Raw genomic sequence first — 21,439 nt, 5'->3', positions numbered from 1 at the left:
ATCCTCAATCTAATGAAAAACATTACCCACATGACTCTCATTAAGTCTGTTTGCAAAACAGACAGCAAGATATGACTCTGAATTTATTCTGAGACATACGACAATGATGATGATCATGTTGATTATCTGTAGAACAGACAGAATCTTGTGTTTAGAAGAGAATCACTGCCTGGATTTTGCCAGAATTTGTCCCTATTTCACCTGCTTTGTGCTCAGGCTTTTTTTCATGTGGTGAACATGATCTCTCCAGAGCTGCCACACTAAAATCTGTGAAAATACAGATGTTGAGCTGCTTCTGGAGCCATGGCTTTAGGGGGGTCAGCACATCTCCCTGGCTGTGCTGGGGTTGTGGTAAAAGGCAAATTAATCACCTGTCAGAATTTATTTTTGAGGTTTTCTTATAAAAAGAATGACCAATATGTGCACTTTTAGAAAAGCTAGTGCAATACTTCATTGTGATGGTTGGTTGGCAGTAGGAAATCTCATTTCCTTGCACTTTTTTTTAACCTTGAAAACTAATTTACAAATTGTGGCTTGCAACACGAGGGCAAAATGCCAAGGCATAATTGACTGACACAAAAGAAATTAAGTTTGGGCAGGCAGTATAAGAAGCTGATCCTGTTGAATTCAGTGGTGTAATTCCTGTTGTTGCTATTTTTACCTTTGGTTTCACTGATTGCTTCAGATGTTCATAGATCCTCTGAAACTTAAACCTCATCATATTTGGCATTTTGTTGGAATCCCCAATTTCTGCTGTCCCATCATGGCATAACAGATGTTTATACTTGTTTTGAGAGAGGAATTTTCTTGCTCTTGTAGGTTAAAATTTTAAAGTAGTGTAAAAAAAATTATCAAGAACATGTAAAAAAGCTTAAATGCATGATTTAAAGAATGTTATAACACATAAGCTCATTTACATTTTTCTTATCCTTTTGGATCACTGGCCACAACTATAAAATACAAGGTGTGATGTACGTGATGTTTGTCATGTGTATGCACATGCCCTGAATATGTATTTTTTGGTGATGTGGAGAACACCCAAACCAGTATTATTTTTCTAGGTAATCTAAATGATATTCTTGAAAATTTAGGTGTCACTTGCCAGTTTTAAATCTGTCACTGTAGGTCTGCAGACACACACACACGCAAAAGCCTTACTGGTTATTTTGTTCTTGTTGATGGATCTCTTAAGTATCACAGCAACTTTCAATTTATTTCTGCAAAGGGAGGAGTTATATTGGCTGCATGTCCCCATTTATTTTGAAGTGGTTGCCAAATGTTCTCTTTAAAGGTGGGACATTTTAAGGAATTTTATGCTTGTTTGGTTTTAAAATGTTTATTTCCTCTGGAGTTATTGTTTGTTTGACTTTGGGCCTTCTGGTGTGTGTGTGAGGAGGAGTGGGTTTGGAGGAGTGGAGGGGGGTTGTTTATTTTTCTTTTTTACTGCAAAAAGAAATAACTTCCTTTTCTCCCTTGTGGCTAAACAAGCCATCAAAGTCTAGGAGGAGTTGAATCTAATGGTCCTTGACATGCACCATTGGTTTAAACAAACCAAAAGTATGTTTCCATATTTATTTTTAAACATGTGTGATTTAAAATTATCCCCCAAATAATTTTGACTTGCCTGGTTGTGGGAGGACAAACATACTTTCATTTTTTTAGATTCCAAGTACAGATACGTTCTGTTGCTTGCTGTAGGTTACTAAAGACAAATTTTGTGAGTAAAGACATTATTTCTGCAAGATAGCAACTGGATGGAAATGAGCTGCTTTAGAGAGGCAGAAAGGAGAAGACAGGGTTAATTTACTTCTTATAGAAAGTGTTCAGTCAGCATTAAAAGCCAATGTCTCAATATCTTTATTTTTCAATGTCTGCTTTTGCCTTGTCCTGCTTCTTTTCCAAGTCAGTGTTCTGAAATCAGCTGTATTTTCTTGTTCCAAACCTTCACCCAAAGTAGGAACTATGGGAGAAGGCAGGTTTGGTCTTCCAAAATGTTTTCTGTGTCTCTTCTCCCATGTGCTGGTCAATCAAAAACTGTGCTTTGCCACCCCTTATTGTGTAATCATGACACTTGAATAAAACCCAGGCACTTCATTATGGCCAGAGCAACTATCCTGAGCCTGAAATCACAGCATTTTTGGGACTGCAGGAGGAAGGAGATGTTATTTGCAGGAAGGGTTGTTTGTGAAATCCTGCCTTGCACAGGTGACTCCAGCCCAGGCTTCACACAGCCAAAACTGCTGGCAGAGAACTTGACTGTGATGTATGGAGCAATGACGTGGGGGCTGCCAGCAAACCTGTCTGGCTGCTATGTCTTCACCTGCACTTGGATGGCCCCACTTCCAGTCCTGTGAAATGTGTGAATTATGCACAATCTTCCATTAAATCCTGCAGGCTCTACCAGCCAGTGTTGTGTGGGGACAGAGGACCTGAGTGAGCAGGAATAGCTCAGGGAAGAAGTTTCCTGTGCTAGCAAGTCAGGCTGATGCCACAGGCAGCACTGGGAAGTGTGTGTTTGTCTCCTGGCTATCCCTTTGTGCTGACTCTTACAAGAGGTCATGAGGCCACTTTTGTAAATGCACAAAAGACTTGGAGTAGACATGTGGTGGGTTGGAAGGGTTAATAGATGTTGAACCTGAGGAGGGGATGCCAAGACAGAGGAGTCTGGAGGAATAAGAGGAAAGGATGGAGGAGAGAAAATCAAATATGGGCAGTTCTGCCAGTGGCAGAATGTCAGGGGTGCTCGTAGTCAAGTGGCAGAGCTGGCAGGGCTGCTGGGGCTGGATAGGGAATTTAGTCTTTTGACCCTTAGCATTTTATCACTATTCAGCCTTTCTGCAACAAGCCTAGAAGTACTTTGCCTTTTCTTGGTGTCTTGATAGGTTTTGGGTTTTTTTTTAACAAATACTTACAAGCAGCAAAAACTAAATTAAAGGAAATGATGGGATCTGTTGCCTCATCATGCCAACAGCAGCCTCTTCAAATGCTTGTCACCCTGGATTATGTGAATTTGTAGTTTGTCCCATTGGAATGGGGCTGAGCTCATCAGGTTCTGTTGCCTGTGGAGGCAGGGACAGGGACTGGTGGGTGCTCTCAGCCAAGCTCCAAGCAGAACTGGCAGCCTGTGGGTGTGCAGCCACTCCTTTCCCAGCCTGGAGTAGGTGTCTTGCATCCTGCTGTAGTGGGAACATCAGCCTGGTTCTGCCATGGCTGCAGGAGCTGTGCAGACATGGCATCAGGGAGACACTTGAGCAGAGGAGAAGAACAATTCCTTCCATCACTTGTTCCGCTTAGGAAAAGCACAAGTGGCACAGAGTTTGAGGGATCACTGCACAAGTCCATTCTTATGCTTGCTGAGGAGTGGTTTTTTCCTTTCTATAATTCCTCCAAGAACAGTGCATGAGACACTGAACTCTGCTGCCACTTGGTTATGGTCACGTTATTTGTGTTGGTTTGTCAGTCTCCACTGTTTTTCCTCAAGGATTGCAAATCAGGTACCAGGCAATGCCTGATCCCTCATCTTTCATAGGGATATGCAAAGAAACGTGTTGAGAGGGTTTAGAAGTTATCTTTTGCCTTTTGTTCAAGTTGCACTTCAGAACAGAATGCATGTTGTTGTACTATATTTAGCACAATGCCAAATTATAATGCTGAAGCTTTTTCTTGGCCTGCTGTTGTTGATTTACACTAATTTGGTTGGCTTAGAAAGATGTTGGAAGTGCAGCTTTGCCAAAGCTCCTCTGTCCTCCAGGAGTCCTGACAGGATAGTTAACTCAGACAAGCTTGTGCCTCAGAGGAATCCTCCATTAGCTAATCCTCCATTAGCACTGCTAGTGCTTATACCTTTTATTCCAGGGGGAATTGAGCAACTCCCACACTCGGTGCATTTGCAAATTCCAGCCTGCAGCTTCTTTTTTCACTTCACTAGAAGATGCTCACATAAAGGAGTGTGAAAGCAAGGGAAAGAGTATCAAGATATGGTTACGTGCAAAGAGCCCTGAAAGCAAGTACAGAATGTGTTTTATGTCATATATTTGATATTGAAACTCCTGTGGCTCCCCCCTGCCCCTTACTTCTCCCTTTCCATAGAAGGTATCTTGGCTGTCCCAGGAGCAGAAGAGAGAAGCTTTAGATGCAGCTGGATTCTAAAGTGGTACCTGCTTGATCTGCCCTCAGCTGTTCAGAGGGAAAGTTCAGGACCTCTGGCCATTAGATGATTTTGCCACAGGACAAATTTAATCAGATTAAAGTAAGTTTATTGCCCTCTTGAAATATCACATCAAAAATTTGTCAGCTGGAACAAACTCCATAATCTGCTCAGTTGAAATGAATCAAGCGGAGTTTAACTTTTGAACTGTAATTTTTGGAGGCAGTAGGTCAATGCTCGCACCAGGTCCTGTTCCCCAGCCTTGTCACCTTGGTGTGGAATGTGGAATTTAAAGCATCTAGAGGTCTACAGGACTCCAGTTATGATGTGGGTTTTGGCTGCATTGTGGGGTGGTAGAAGTGGCATTTTGCAGTGCAGGTCCAGGCAGCTGCTGGTCACTACAAAGGGTGTTGAATTACTGAAGGAAACACGAACAGAATGGGGGTTTTGGTAGAGGGTTTTTAGTGCTGGCTTACGATATACTTTCTACTTAGAGAGAGCAATTGCAAAGTGCTGTTAGGAATGTAATTTCATACTGGTATTATTTTCCTCCTGTATCTACCATCTGCATCGCTTACTAAATGCATTTTGAATAATTATATGGCAAAGTCCTATCTGGACTTGACAATTAGGCAGAGACACTGCAGCGGAAACACACACACAAAAGCATAATTGTAAATAATGGATATTGACTGGATCTGCCAAAAGTTGCAATAAAGAAGCCTTGCCTTAGGTCAATTGTTCCTGGCATATGGATGGAAAAAGGAATCCAGCAGTGTTATAACATGAACTACTGAGCATCAACATTTGCCAGTCAGCCTTTTTTTTTTTTTTTTTTTTTTCTCCTTGTGTTTTGACTTCATATGGAGCTCATACTTATCACAGGCAGATACAAGCTTTGGAAAACATTCAGCATTTCTGCACTGCTTGCTTGTATTGGTTTGTGCTTTTTTGTTTTTGTTTTTTTTTTTTTTAATAATGAAGTGAGGTAATAGAGATAACAAAGCTGACACTTGCTGATCATCTTTCTCCTGAAAATCAGAGCTTTGTTGTGACTGTTGTTGATCAGGACTTGTGTGTCATCCAGAAGGTTACACCTGAATAGGAAGGAGCCCTCCACCAGGGACCTGTGGAGTTCTGCAGGGCAAGGCACCTTCCCCTTTGCATCCAGAACTCTGTGTGATCTCACAGCCAGTCCTTTTCCATGACAGCTGCATCCAAAAGACCTGACTGCTGTTCGTTGCTTGCTTGGGCTGAATTACCCTGTGGAGTCAAATTTTCTAATGAGGAGCTATCTTTTAATTTCAGCTGGGAACTGGCCTTTGGCTTCTGCTCAGACTCTTGACATGGTCAAAAGATGACAAAACTCACAGGAGTCTTGCTGGCTGTGCAGCCTCAGCTGTGGATTAAGGCTATCATGAGCTACAGGAGGTTTTGCAATTGTTTATGCCAATCCTTGGAGAATAAGTATGAAATTAAGATCATGGTCTGATTTATATGTATAATTTCTGTGATGTGCTCCTGTGATGCTGCAGAGCCAATTATAGATAACTATAAATATGCCATTGGGAATCTTAAACATTTATTTTAGTGCTTTTGAGGAAGCCAGTACTAAGTTTAATAGGCTGTGGTGAATTATTGACTGAACAAATTGTAACCATGGACTAGAGTATGGTATTGACATTAGAGATTGTACAGTTGTCTTTAGGAGTCATTACAGGATTTAATTTGGGGCCTTCTGAACTTTGAGATTTACACTGGTGGGATATTGACTCCGTAATGTGAGAGACATATGTTGACCTGCATGCATAGCAGACCATTGTTAACATGTCTAACAAAAGAGTCATAGAGATGACATAATAAAACCAGATTTTTTCCCCCCTTATCTCTTTATGCTGAAGGAGCTGTACATGCAGATGTAAGAAAGTCTGTGGTCACAGACCTGGCTACAGGTTACTGCTATAGGAATACCTCCATTTTCCTATCAGGTGTCAGAAGCAAATTTTGGGTTGTTGGGTTTTTTTTTTTTTTGTCCATTTTAAAATAGCCTAAAGCATTCTGGAAACTAATTTTGGGCTTGAAAGAAAAGAGAAACAGGAACTTGCTCCATGTACATCTGAAGGGAGAAGTGGTGATTGTGCACAGGGCACATTTTATTACCAAGTTGGGGTTGGTTCCTGGACATGTAAGAAGCAAAAGGGGTGGGATGGGTTTCTCTCCCTGTCCTCCGAGGCTTCCCAAAGGCTCGTGGCACTGCGGGCAGTCCCAGCAGGAATGAGCCACGGAGCCAAGTGCAGGCACTGGGCGTGTGCAGCCAGCAGCACTTCCCTTCTCCGCACAGCGGGGTTCTGTAAGGGACAGCTCAGGGGGAATCCCTGCCTCCCCTCCTGAAGGGAAACCCACTCTGCAGTGGCTGCCAGAGGCACAGACATGCTGAGGCAGTCCTGAGCAGCATTGCTGAATTCCAGGGAAACTTCAGGGGGGTTTATGTGGCCAAAGGAAGTGTTAACTCTCTGGCTATTTCCAAAGTTTCCTTTAGAAATCCATTTTGGAAATGGTTTTTCCTGTTTCTTCGTAGTGTCTGGTGTTTAGTTTATCTTCCATTCTGATGGAACATGAAACCCCTTCAGAAACCAAATCAGTCAGTAATGGACACCAAAGACAGTAGTGGACATTGAGATCTATTCCCTACATTGCTGGTGTTTCCTTGGGATTTATTGCTGGGGGAAAACACAATGTGCAGATTTCTGTCCCCATGTGGCAAGTGCAGAAGAAACAAATGGCTCCAATATTTCTGAAGTGAGCAGAGTCGATATGCTCTGCCTGCTTCTTTAATTATGAATTTTGGAGGGGGAGAGGCTATGTGCCATCAATGGAATAGTAATAGTATGTTATTTAGGCTTCTGCCTGATAATGGACCATTCAAACTTCTGAGAATCAGAGGTGAGCAATTATTTATGGGCTGATCAAACATAGATTCTATATCTGGGGCAATAAAAGTCAAGATTGGTTGATTTATTTGGTGGAGGTTGGATGTTCTGCTCAAATATTGATAGGCTCTTCCTGAAGCACAAACGAGTCTGTTAAACTCATAACAAAAGGGATACAAAATAGTGCAAGAAGTATTAAAATACCATTCCTGCTGGTGCTTTCCCAATGCCTGAATGATCTGTGTTCTTCCTTCAGGGCTGTAAGGGCAGGGACACACATGGTTGTGGCTGCTGAGTTCTCCCCTCTTGGGCACGTACTTGTTCAAGAAATTAATCTCGTGTTTAATCTGGTTTGAGACTGTATCCTAATTTATTTTGCTGCTGCAATAATTGGCTAAGGTTTGTTTATCCATAAGGGTAATTTCCAGTTTAATATAAAACCCCGTCTCCTTCATCTTTTTAATTGGTCATGTTATTCTGTTCTCCTTTAATTGAAGTGGTAAACAATCCTTTTGAAAGGTTGAAGCTACTGATAGAGACTAAACCTCTACCAGCCTAAATAAAAACTCATTTTGAAGAAAGATATACACTTAGTATTTAAGAGACCTTTTTGTACACAAAAAGGTAAATTTAGATCTGGACTGACAGTGAAGCCAGACTTTCAGAGTAATTAAAGCTGTTTCTGCAATTTTTTTATGAATGGAAAATTGTATTTGTGGGCAAGGAAGTGAGAATGCCATTACATTGTCACATACCTACATTTCCAAAAGTGTTGATACACAGATTAGTGTTTTGAATCAGGTTGGAAGATCCAGGAGATAATCCAGACTAAAAAAGAACTATAAAATATTACATCGTGTGTCTGAGGGTTTTTTTTTGTTACAGAAGAGGCAAGTTTTCTAACAGGAATATATGTAAAGGTTGGAAGGGAAGAAGTGTCACAAGTCCATGTGTTTATTTGCTTGTTTTTGAGAGAATTGCACAGTTTCTGCCAGTTTTTTCTTTGCCCATTATTAAGTAAGACTTGTTTGTTGTGATCACTCTTGACTCATCTATGAGATGCTTTGTGGGTTTTCATATAAAACATCCTGCAAAAATCAGGGGAGCATGGTGAATTGTGACTTATAATTATGAGTTTGCTTATCCTGGGGAAGGATAATGAGAATCTACGAGTCTGGTTTAACTGGATAAAGTAATTTTTATTGTGTACACAGACCAGGAGATACGTGCCTAAAAACTTGTCCCCCTCAACACATCCCAGTCTGTTTAATCCTGTAATTCTCCTGCAGGACCTTGGACTCATAAACAGTAGAAGGAAAAAAACCCCTCCGAAGTAGCACCCTAAATATCATAATTATCTTTATAAGGCTGGAAGGGTTGACCACAAAACACACAGACATGACCTTCTGGCAAGCTCCTGTTTATTTGCTCTCTACCCCACCACGTGCCTTTTACAGGGTTTATCTGTCACCCAGGTTCTCATTTTGAGTGTCTTGTATCATCACCCCTCCTGTCCTGACTTACAGCCAGCCCAGCTGCCTGTTATGGGAGGGGTTTTTGAGGGTGACAAGCTGCAGTTAAATTCTAATCAGTAAAATCTTGCTTTGATGTGTCCTTGGACTAAAATCAGTTGGTGATGTCACTGACCCCAGCCTCTATCCAAGTGCTGTTCTACTTGTTCTCCTAAATATATTTCATTGCTAGTTTTCAAACCATCATTTTTTCTGGAAGAGAAAAAAAAGTTGTTTTTCTAATTTTCCTCTGTTTACTTTCCATAACTTGAAAAGTCTCTTTGAAGATGTTTGCAGAAATAAACAATAAGCTGTTTCTCAATCTACGTAATTATGGAAAAATGATTATTTTTTTTTCTAAGCATGTGAGCATTATTTCCCCAACTCTCATGCTTTTTACTCAATAATAACACTTTTTGGTGTTGTTCTGGAGGCAGCCTAGCCTGCTTTGAAAGATATGCTAAATCATATCCTTGATTCTTAACAATAATTTCATTACACATGAAATTGTATTCAGAAAGAAGCAAGACACTTGTTAAGATTATTACTTAAGCTGCAAATTTAACCACTTAGATCTTGTGAAATGCTAGATTAAACATTTAATTTCCCTTATGCATTTTGAGAATAACAGCGTGCATATATATTCTGGTTTTTTAAGTACATTATGTGCAAAAGGAGATGTTTTAGTAGCTGGTCCAAACTTGGTTGTATTTTCACAGATGTGGTAGTGACAATTTACTGACTGTTGAAATCCAAAGGTATTTTTCCAAGGAGGTAGGAATTAGATCTTCCCATGTACAAGATATAGTTGGTATTTCAGAGCATGCATGAAGCATTTCCCAAAGCATTTCTGACTCCCATTCATCTCTTTCACTAGGATGTGCCTTATTTCAGAAATTGCAGCTTCATTTGAGGAAATTGGTGAAATCACCTTGGCTGCTACATGAAGAATAACAACCAACCCACCCCAGCCCAGGCAATCATCCAGCAGGATTATTTCATGCTGAGTGGTTCAAGTCTAGAAAAGAAATGCAGAGCTGCCATCCAGGTTGTGTCAGGGAGAGCGTTGGAAAAGCAAGGTGATTTTTCTGACAATGAGATACAAATGGATTCAAATCAGTGTATTTGGGTGTTAAATGCTCTTCAGGCTTGCAGGTTGTTTGTGCCATGAAAAATGCCCTTGAGGTTTTTAAAAATTGTGCATCACAGAGGCTTAGGGGACCTGCAAAGTATTTGGGTCCTTTCATTTTGCATTTTTCTGCCAGGATTGAGCCATTCACTACTTTCTTTGAGTCGTGTTTCAGTCACCTTCAAGAACATGAACTTTCTTCTGCAAAGTCAAGAAGTCTTGGTGTGCTGCTGCTGGAGCAAAGGTACTTGGAATAATTATGCTCCAGAGAACAGAACTGAGAACATTTCTGGGGGAGAAAACAGCAACTGCAGTCAAATGAGCTGCTAAATAAAGAAACATCATTAGACAACAGAACTAACCTTGGGTTTGCTGCCTTGCTTTTAGTTCCACATAGCAGGAGAAAGTATAAACAGGAAAGAACCACAGAGTGCCCTGATAGGAGAGAGAAATATCTTCTTGTGTCTGTGCTGCCAACAAGACAGAGTTAGAAAAAAATCCCCATCTTGTAACAGCCCCTAAAAGTGCTGGATTCAGGCAAGGAATAAAAGGCAGAATTCAGAGTGTGCGGAGTGTAATGCTGAACACAGCTGACTGTTGACACACTTCAGGTGTAGGCTGAAGTGAGTTCCTGTTAAGAAAAGTGTGTTCTTCAGTCTGATGAAAGATAAGAAGAGCTAATCATTCATCTTTACATCTTTTTGCTGAATTACAACTTGGTTATCTTTTGAGTATGTGCCTTTGATGCTTAGAGCAGCTGGCTCCTGCAGGAGAGAGTAGCTGGTAATTGAGGCTTGAGTGTGGTGTAGGGCAAAATATTTTGGGAAACGTGGCTTGGCAAGAATTCAAGGTCTTCCAACAAGTTGCCATTGACTTCATCTCTGTGTTTGCTGAATGACCTGTATTTCCTCAGTGTAAATTCCAATTTCAGGCACAGCTGCCAAGACGAAAAGAATCTGAGGCATGCGCATGCAAATACTGCAATAAAAATAATTTCCCAGCTCTATCCAGAGATTTATAAAATAATGGTGATGAATATTATGCATTTAGATTAATAGCAGATGAATGTAAATTAAATCTGTAGAGATTCACCCACTGATTCTGATCTGGGTTTTTTTTTTCCCTTTGATTTTTAAGATGCACTTATCCATAAACCCTGAGAGCATGCAAAAATAATAATGATTACAGCTTGTAAAGAATAAATTAGCAAGAAATTCTTACTCCCCTCTAATTAATTCCCTGATAAACACCGAACAAATAACTGTTTTAAACTCACTTATATTTACAAGGTAAGCAGCAAATAGAGGTAATAAGGGAAATTAAAGTGTGGCAGCAGCAAGTGAAAGGGGCTGTGGCAGGATGGAGTGAGTGTTGGTGCCTCAGCACAGGAGAACACAGAAAATTGCTGCCTAGCTCCTGCTCTGGGGACTGTGCATTTGGAAGAAGCAAAATTGTTTCCCTCAAAACAAACCAAAGCTTCCCTACAGATCTGTTGTGCCCTCACCTGCAAGTTTCTCATCTCTTTGGAGTCTGTGAGCACCTTCAGCTGATGTTGTTTGTGTGCTTCATCCTTGAGAGCAGCAAACATTTGAGAATCTGTCTGGGAAAACCTTTTCCCTCTGCATTTGCAGCTTCTGCTGCCTTTTTCTGATAGTCATATAAAGAGCCTGGAAGTATAAATCTCTGAAACTGTTGGAGTATCAACACCTGCTAGGTAGGCCACTTACAAATTAGTATTTTATGAATTGCTCTCTGAACTATCCTTTGATAACTTTGTAGCTAAAGCTGCCTGGTGGCTCAAGTGATGAGAACACAAAGATTTAGCTGTAAATAAATACAATTCCTTTAGATCACTACGGTAGAAAAGCATTTTGTGCTCTATGTTTACAGATCTTTTTATAGTATGTGTATTAGTATTCAGAAACACAGCTCAACCTCCTTTTTAAAAGGGATTTTTGCTTTCAGTATCTGAAGAAAAATCGTCCTAATTTTGCCCACACTTTAGAATCCATATAAGTCAGTTCTTATTGCTTTCTAGATTGAATAGCTCCTCTTCCTCTCAGCTGATTACATGTATTTATAGATAATAATCATCCCCCCTCTTAGCTGTTTGGTGGAAGTCAAGCTCTCTGAGTCGCCTCTACCAAGAGCCTGCTCTGGGTCCTGTGATCACTTCTGGAACCTTCTCTGTAGCTCCTTCAGGTTGAATTCACCTCAGAGAACTGGTGACCAGAGTTTGGGATGATTTGTCATCATGAGTTCCAGCTCATGTCGTTAATCAAAATTCAGGCAGAGAAGATGTTCAAAGCTTCCTGTGCCAAGAAACAAGAAAAATTAGCAGCTTAGGTATGATCTGGCCAGCAAGCTCATGCTGTCTCTTTTCTGTTGTTGTTACCTTCATGTGATTAATACTCCTTTCATGATCTCATCCAAAGCTTTGTCTATCAGACTAATGTGCATGCAGCTGCTGGGGTTATTTCTCCTCCCTCTTTCAAAACTGTAGAAGTTTTAGGTTTTTTTTTCCAGTCTCCAGGTTTTGCACATTTTCAGCTGTTGTTGTTAATGCTCAAGCAGCATGTTATAGCTGGAGTCTCCAGTTGGAATTGTGCCTGGACTGTGGATTTTCCAGTTAAGTAACACATGCCAGGGCTGTAGCTGGAGGAGTTGGCTGGGATGCAATTCTGCTTCCATACAGTTTTTAGTTGATTCTCTTTATATCCATCCATGGAAGTGGCAGGCATGTTAAGTAGGGCATGGATTGCTGTGTTTGTGCCTTAGCATTAAAACTCCCTGTGCTATGTGGGGAGCAGAGCTACTCCAAGGTCCCAATCTCCCCATTGTGTTAAATTTAGCTATGTAAGAAGGATTTCTTGTTTTAATATAGACAAGCCAAAAGCTCTCTGCTGTTGACATAAATGTGCAGTCTCCAAACCCCTCCACAAAACCCAGCTAGTCAGAAGGAGAACTACTTCAGAGCAGTTGAGTTCTGCCAAAAACACCCTCACCTGCTGAAGTAGCTTCTGAAATCAGCCACGACCATTAACTTGTTGATATTTGTTTAGATGCCTCCAACTTAAGCTGCATGCATTAAAAAAGGGCTTTTCTAAAAGTTCAAAAGCCTTGAGTCTCATTCAGTCTTGGGAAAAACCTTTTGTTGATGGAGAGATTTTCCTGAGGAGGAGCTGCACTGTCAGGTGTGGTAAAGCATGAGTTGTACAGTGGTTTTCCATGTGGGATGAAAATCTCTGCTCTTGCTGTTCACTGTTTGGGGCACTCTGTTGAAAATAATACATTTTACTTGCTTCAAAGGAAACAACAATCTCTGTGTAATCTGTGATCCCCTGCCAGTGGGAAATAATGGCATGAGAACATCACTCCCAAAATATGGTAGATCCCTTCTTGGGCAGGCATTTAATCATCATAATCACACGTTTCAGTTGGGATTTGAAAGGGAAAGTTTCTTAATAAAAATATTGCTTTTTTAAAAAAAATTAATGTACTGCTTAAACTTTAATTCACTGTAGTCTTCCTTGGGACTCTAAAGCTACAAATTGCCAGGTTATTCTCAGTTATGTGAATAAAAATCAGTCAAGTACCATTATGAAGGCTGCCTACAAGGTGCTTTTGTGTTTTCTTTTGGAGCAGGTCCTCCCCCAGCTCTTTTCATTTTTGAATATGGCTGCACTTCACGAATTCTCCTTTTGCTCCTATTTTTCTCTGCTTGTGTGAGTGGGGCGAGCAAAGGTGCGAGATTTTAGCAGATCCAAACCAGTTCCAACCAGATACATTCAAGGTGTTCCTGTCCATACAATTCCTTCCGACTGCCAGCTGCAACAAATCCAAGTAGTTTGGATGAGAAACTTCTGGGTTTGAGTGTTCTTGTGGTGGAGCCTTTCCTGGAAAGGGAGAGCCAAGGCAAAAGCAGCAGTGGGATAAGGAGAAGCTGTGTTAATGAGTGTGGGATTAGGGTAGGGAGGTACTTCTCCAGCTTTGCCTTTGTTTTCCTTTGTCCTACTGGGAGATCACTTCACAGACCCATTGCTCCTTTTCTTCACTGATTGGCTTGTGTATTTAGGCTGCAAGATTAAGGTTTGTGTCTTGGTTTTTTGGAGTATGTAGTGACACTGACTCACTGGGGAAGTGTTTTTATATACCAAGCTGAGTTTATACTCTGTCAACACCGGTGACTTTGGACTTGAACTGTAGCATCACTTGGCTGAGACTGGTGGAAATTTTCTCTTTTTCCAGTGCACTACTTCTAGCACCTGGGATGATGGCTGATCATTGCACGCTGAGTCTTCCCTGTGCCCTTTCCTATTTGTGATGGTCAGTTTGCTGGGATGAAGTCAGGCAGCAAATCTTTACTTTTATAAATCTTCCTGTTTCTTTGCACTAAGGTTTGTGCTGTTAAATCTCTGTGACCATTTCTAGACTGCTCAGCCACACCATCTGTAAATCCAAGTAAATGAAATTTTACTTTAATGAAGCAGCAGAGAACTCTCTGCATAGCTGCAGAAGAATTGTTTCACTTTCATTATTAAAAGGGCACTTAGCATGAAAGTTCCCTCTCATTTTTATCTTAATAGCTCAGTGTTTTATGCTTTATATAAATGGCAGATAATTTTCCCTGCACTAGCAAATATTGCTGTTCTTACAAGTCCAGGGATACGAGAGACTCTGTGGTATTAAGATAGCCAAAACTATTCAGTTTGGGGCTTGTTTTTCCATATGAATGCTTCCTTGTAAGGTCCTTGCAGGATGGATGCCATGCAACTCTGCTTGAAGGTTCTTCCTGAAGTGCCAGGAAACCTTTCAAGGTGTTCAGAGCTCATTCCCAGAGCAGCTTAGCCAAATAATAAATGCTGGTTCTTGCCTTGCTGAGGTCTCCCAAATCTTTCTGAATTAAGTTAGTGACTACCCGGTAAAGTTTAGCACAAGTTCAAATTTACAGGTAATACATTTTGGGTAGTAAGAAATCATTCTATGAAGATTATTTTTTTTGGAAAAATTCTGTTTTGTGTTTCCAAGCCCCATGGTTCTACCAGTTGTTCAGAAATGCTAGTCCAGACCTAGGGAGCCATATGGTCAATGCAGGTATAAACCCCTCCCTTCTTGTTTTCCAAGCTGCTGCTCTGTGTCAGCAGAGCACATCTCTGTTCTTTCTCCCCTGCCTCGGGGGATGTCCCTTGTCACCACAGGTAACAGAACAAATGGCAGCAGTGCCTCCCTAACTCCTTGGGGAGCTGTAGTGCTGCTGCTGACAAACAGTCCCCTTTTCTGGACCTTCCTCTCAGGGGGTTTGGAAATTCCCCCGAGTGTGTGGTGAAACGTGCCTGACGTGGATGAGACTGCAGTGATTTTCTGCCAGTGCTCATCGCCTGGAAAGGAAAAGCCTGAAAAGAAGTGATTTTGGGTAAAGTAGTGAAGGCAGCAGTGTGTTTGCTGTGTTTCCCCTCATGAACAGCTGTGCCTGTCACCCAAATTTTCATTTAATCTGTCAGGGTGGTGGGTTTATTTTGGGCTTTGGATTTTGTAATAGATATTTAGAACATAGAGAATTCAGAAGCCACTTTAACCAAGTTAAAATTTAACTGACCCTTGAGACATCAGTGGCTACTCTAGGAGTAAGAGCCTTTGTTCCATCATTTGAGAGCCTTGCTGCTGCTTTCTCCATCACCTGCAAGAAGCTGCTTTGTTTGGGCAGGTTGGCATTAATAATATAATAGTTTATAGTATAAGTTTAGCATTAATATATAACTTTTAATTTTTTCTTTGGGAAGAGTAGCTTGTAAGGTAACAAATTACTTTGAACTTGTGAAGGACAGCTGTGCAGCAAGAGACTTTGCTGTTGTTGAGTTCTCCTGTTGATCTGAGGTGTACGTGCTGCTCTGCTGCTGCCTTATTGACACAGCCCATAATTTTGATGCCTGGTAATTGAATTGTGTGCTGCCAGGAGGAAACATGGAGACAGCTTCTTCAGGGACTGTCTCTCTCTAGTGGGATGCAGCTTATGAATTATATAATGGAACTTTTGGGGTAGCATGGCACTACCTTAGCACAGCTCCAGTTAGAGCCATTAGCAACCTTGCTGCTCCTACTTGTAGCTGTCTGTGCAGGTTTGTTAAATCAGTCTCACCAGTCCTCCACAGTTTTCCTTTGGGAGACAAATTGCTGTGTATCGTTCAACTTATTCTTAATGATAATAAGGAAAAATAGGTATATTTTGAGCAGGGGGATGATACATGCTAGCTCTGCAAAGCACCCTTTGGAACTGGCACTAAGTATTCAATCCCATTATGGGGAAATTCATCCTGGAGTTAATCTGAGTGTGGCTGATGGATCACTGTTGAAATCCCTGAAACTGAGCGAGGTGTATTCCATAAGTGGCTGTAAATGAATGAATTTCCATGCATATTTATCTAAGGTAGTTCTTTAGCATAGCTTGCAGTTTCTTGTAACTTCTCCACAGAAGGGATGATTAGACATTGCAATGGGCTGCCCAGGAGATGGTGGAGTCACCAACCCTGCAGGTGCTGAATGAAAGACTGGACATAGCACTTGGTGTCATGGTTGTATTTGGTTGGACTCAATGACCTCAGAGGTCTTTTCCAACCAAAATGGTTCTGTGATTCTATAGGTGTTCCTCATCAGATTCAAGTCTTGTTCTTAATAGTTTCTATCTGATGTTGTTAGGACAGTAGTCGTGGTTTTATTTAAAATAACATTTTAAAAATGCTGGATAAAAACAAGTCTAGCACAGAACTGCATAAATTTTTTCTTCCAGAGATACTCAGTGCTTTGGTGTTCAGAGGATGATAAAACAGAGACTTTCAATATTTCATTTTGATTAGCTATTCCCAGTAGAAAGTGTTGTTGACTCTCTGAAGTTTGTTTCAGCAAATTATCTTTACACCTTTGACAACTTTGACCAGATGTTGCCATCCAGTAGCACTAAGTGGTGCTTGTTTAGAAAACTGCTTAGTTTTCCAAAGTTCATTTTGCTTCAGTACATCAAACAAACTTTTAAGGCAGTCTTGTGTTTTCTGACTGGTAATATTTAGAAGAATTAGATAAGCTTTCAAGCACACAGTTTTATTCTTCAGATTTGAAACTGTGAAGCCACAGGTTTTCCAGTTAAGTGGAAATTGAGTTTAGAGTTTAATTGGTTAGACCTTCTCACTAAATGCACTAGCTGAGAGCTGTGCCATACATGGAGGAAAAAGAACATCCAGCCAGAAGGGACATGAAAACAGGTTGAACCTTTGAGTTCAGAGCAATGCATGACTCCTCAGCCACAATGAGTTCTTGCAGAAGAGTGGAATTATTTTTTATATTGGTCTATAAAGCAGTTGGCTCTCTGGGCTAACCTGTGCAGCTGTTGCAGTGCACAGTGTTGCTCCTGCTGGGTCTCCTTGACACAGTTTTGGGAGGTTCTCTGCTTGATCATGCTCTCAGCCTGCCCTGCTGCTGATGGCTCTGCAGGAGAGCTCTCCAGTGGTATCCAGGAGCATTCCTGCTTTGTAGCTGGGGTTATGTCACAAGCACGTTCCCAAGGCACCATGACTCAGTTGGCATCATTTTGGGCAGTTTAAAATAGAAGTGAGCCAGATCCTCAGCTGGTATAAATTGGTGTTATTGTATTAAATTCAGATGGGCCTAATTACAAGTGCTCAAGTAGACACTGAGGGTTGCACAATCCATTGCTTTTGAGAGTGTGTGCTCACCCATAAAAGTGAGATTGCACAATGCAGCCCTCTCTGAATGCATCTCTGTCTCGGCTGCTAATTGAAAACAAACATGGTAGGATTAATAATTCACTGCTTCAAAATTTTTGTATTATGAATGATTGGAGGGATCTGCCACTTGCATTAAGAGATGTTACTCTATTGCAGGATTAATTCCCAGCAGCAATGACTGGAGGTCTCTGAACAGGGAAAAGCTGGATTTGCAGAGGATTTGGATTTTTTCTTTACCCCCAGGTGCTATGGCTTCCATGCCTCCTGCAACACAGAGTGCATTTTCCAAGCCTGGATGAAGTCATTAACAAAACTCCTGATTATTTAGGAGGAGAGCTTGGGCTGTTTTGCTGCACAAGAAATTGAGCATTGCTTTGGCCACTGCTCAAGTGTATTTTCCCTTTACAAAGATCCCCCCCTGTGTTTTGCAATAGGGAAATAGGAAATTATATTTCCTCTGACTTGCAAGGAAGTTGATCTCTGCCCTCTTAATTAGTTGTTTAGAGGATGAAAGCAAGTGCCTGGGGCAAGGGAATTCCAGGAGGTTTTTTGAACCAACCTACTAAGAAATGGCCCATTATGAGTTTTGATTTATCCAGGCTCCACTGAATGCTGCCTGCAGAGGCACTTCCATGGATGCAGGTCCTGCTCTCATCTATTTATATTAAATTATGTTGTCAAATAGGGATATAAAAGATTCTGGGGATAGAATTACAAACCCAGTGTTCTCTGCCAGAGAGGTAACAGGGCATGTTTGGGGATCAGGTTTCCTACAGCACTGGCAGCTGGGCTGAGTCAAGCAGCCCCACAAAACTCCAATTTTCCCTTACTCTTATTTTCTGCACATGGCTTGGTGGCATGCAAGCAGCTTGAAAGCAGTAGCCAAAACTCCAACCCTCTACTTGCTCATCTTCCTGTTCTGGGAGGATGCAGACCTGGGACAGGGTTGTTCAGGTTCTTGGGAGTGCTGGTCATTGCCTTGTGTGTTGATTTGGTGGTTTGTTTTTTTTTTTTTTTGTCTCTTTTTAATGTCTGTTATTCCACTTAAAAGGATCTTTTTGTGTTTGTGTTACAGGAGGTCTAGTTGCACTTTTCTGAGTGACTAAATTACTGATTCTGTTCTTCCTCTTCTCTTTTAATGAAAACCAAAATACCAGACAAATGAGGAAAAAAAGCTTTTGAAATTCACTCTGTGTGGCTCAGAATCCCTGTGTAAGATCTGTTTTTCTTCAGCATATTTAATTTCCCTCATGTGTTTGCTGTTAAAGCCTTTAATTTTAGTGTTAGTCCTTTCAGTTGGGGAAATCTGATTTTTATTACATGATCTGCATGTGCCTGGAGCTTCTGTGGAACGTTTCACCGTGGGCTTGAGACTGCTTTGGGGTGTGGGTATTATTTGGCAGTGTAAATAAAACTCCTGTTTCCCACTTGTTCTTGCTCTAGGTGTGATAAACTCCTTTGTAGCTCTGCCATATTTTATTATTCTCATTCCTGCCAGGATCTTAATGGCCACATGGATTAACTCAAAGTTTAAAGGACTCAAAGCTCTCCAGTGCACTTAGTTATCAATTATTTTTATTTCAAGTTTCACCTGCACTGTCAGAAGTGCTCGTGCCCATTTGCCCTGTGTATTGGTGGAGACAGAAGATGGGAATTACCCAATTACCCTGCCAGTGCTTCTTTCTAATCTTGGCAAGTTTTGATACTCTTGTCCTCTTTCAGGCAAGTAAGAGCAAAAAATAACCATCTTGGAAGTGCAAGTTTCCTTTAAACAGGCTCCATGAAGAGGGGGAAAAGTGCTCATGGAGTTTAGCAAGTACTAGAACAGAAGGGAATTGGGATTGCTAAAGGGGACAGAGGGAAATGTGATGAATGTACAGTCAGAGGAAAATTTGTTGGTAGAGTTGTCTTTGTAGAAAATAAAGATCTGCATGAGCTGAGTAGGAGTTGGTTCCTTAAAATGGAAAACAAATGAGGATCCCAAGTAACCCTTGGCAAAATAACATGTCCATCAATTTATTTTTTCTTTTCTCCTTGGAATTGAAAAGAAAAGGAGTAGTGGCTTTGTCCAGCACAGAGATTTCAAGTTTCCTGCACTGCATTTGCAGTTACTGCTCTGGAAGGCTGAAATGCTTGGAAGTGCTGTGGCTTTGCCTGCAGTGTGGTCACACTCCTGCTGTAGTATTTCACATTGCTGCTGGCAGCTGGCAATCACACTGCTCCAGCATCCATCCTCCTTCCAAATGCTCAAATCAGGGAAAGGGGATTCTTCATATTACTTGTGTGTAGGGGAGGGCAAGAATGCCCAACAGAAGCTGTCATGATGTGCCAGCTTTGTTGTATAACTTGAGTAGCACATAAGCTATGAAATGCTTGTCAAAAAGTGCATGTGTTTTACTGAGCAACAGTCACTGAAATTGCTGAACCTTGTTATCATTACAGAGATAACACTTCTTGGGTTTATGGGCACTTTTCAAAGTGTTCTGGCAATAATAATAAAGCAGGTTTTCTATTGCAGAGGCAGGGTTTTCTGTTTGTGACAATGCCTTTTGTCACACTGTGACAAGCATCAAAATGCTAAAATTGTATTAAAAGGATTAAACTGAAAGCACAGCAGCTGCTATTTAGCAATCCAGGAAATCAGCTTGACTCTTATGGCTCCTATAAAATCTGTAGGAGACCAGCACAGTATTGCTATTGGAATTGCCTGGGAGCACCTGAGCTCTCCTAAAAGCTGCTCTTGGTTTCGACAAACAGATGTGGGAAGTGGGACACTGATAACACAACAAGGCTTCTTGAATAATGTAATAATTACTTGTGTTGCATTTTTTCCTTCTAGGAGACTGAGCTGCTGGATATCAGCCTTGTCAAAGATGCCAGATGTGGAAAACATGCCAGAGCTCCCAAGGTAGGAGTTCTTGCTGTGTGCTTCCCTCTTACATTGATGACCTAGATAAAAAAAGAATGGGAATTATATGCAAGAATCGAAAAGAAGAGAAAGTTGCCTCAGCTAAAAAGAAGTATTTTGCCTTGTTTAATACTGTTTCTGTTGAGAAGTGTTTGAATTGTTGAGCTGTTGTCTTTGGATTCTGTGTGTGAAATCCTGCTGGAAGCTCTGCTTGCAGTGCAGGAGCAAAAGTCCTGGTTTGTCAAGGTAAACTTACACAAGTTCTTGGCTTCCCTGATGGCAGGGAGCTGATACTTGTTGAGTCCATGTTGTATTTTGTGCTGGTGATTTCTCCTCTTTCAGTGCCTCCTGAGGCTAAGAAGGAGGATTTGGGAGTTTTTAAAAACTGCTATCAGAGATTTTGGGATATCAGCTCCCTTTGGCTTTGTTGTGCACTCATTTACAGTCTCTACAGACAGTGTGCTGTAGATATAAGTTTTCTGTGGTGTTTTTGTTTGAGCAGACACAGCACATCAGAGAAAAAACCCAAGCACTCAGCTCCAGAAGCAAGAGAGTGCCTCAGGGAATCCCAGGAGTGACAGGAAAAAATGAAATCTCCCCAGGGGCTGGAAAGTGTGGTCTTGCTGCTGCTTAGCCCTGCTTGAACAGAGCAAAAGAATGTTTCTCCTACCCTCATCTTGAGGGAGGAATATTCCTGGGTCTGGATGACCTGTCTTCCTTGCAGCCCAGGCACAGCCCCAGGGGCTCCTCACCCCTTGAGGGCAATTAGGAATGGAAAAGGTTGGTTTGCTGTACCAGAAAGCAGCTGTAGTTATCTCTGAACAGACTATTCATATTTGGTTTTCAAAGCTCTCCATGTAGTGCTGGCAGCATTTTAAAGGCTGAGTTATAATTGAAATGCAACAGAAGTATTTTATGACATCCACATTAATACCAAATGAGTTCACCATGATTAATGGTTCTATGATGAATAGCAATAAAGTATTAACAATGTCTAGAACATTATTTTAAAATGCTGCCCGCTTTACAGAGGACATTCATGTTCTTCTAACAAAATGTTTTTAGCTAAAATTTATGC

The 21,439-nt window shown here is 41.1% G+C and overlaps 1 protein-coding gene across 4 annotated transcripts in view; it reads left to right on the top strand.

Annotated features, from left to right (window-relative positions):
• PLCB1 (phospholipase C beta 1) overlaps window positions 1-21,439 on the top strand; it is a 363,698-nt gene that overhangs the window by 105,631 nt on the left and 236,628 nt on the right. For all 4 annotated transcript variants that reach the window (XM_079298548.1, XM_079298545.1, XM_079298546.1 and 1 more), the window contains exon 3: window positions 20,293-20,361. Coding sequence is in view for 3 of the 4 variants with exons in the window: in XM_079298545.1 (XP_079154671.1) it covers window positions 20,293-20,361 (69 nt within the window). In the remaining variant the exon portion in view is untranslated. The remainder of the gene's footprint in view (window positions 1-20,292; window positions 20,362-21,439) is intronic.

This window comes from Erithacus rubecula (genome assembly GCF_903797595.1).
Source record: "Erithacus rubecula genome assembly, chromosome: 2".
NCBI classification, from domain to species: Eukaryota; Metazoa; Chordata; class Aves; order Passeriformes; family Muscicapidae; genus Erithacus; species Erithacus rubecula.
This window is presented reverse-complemented; position numbering and strand designations above follow the sequence as displayed.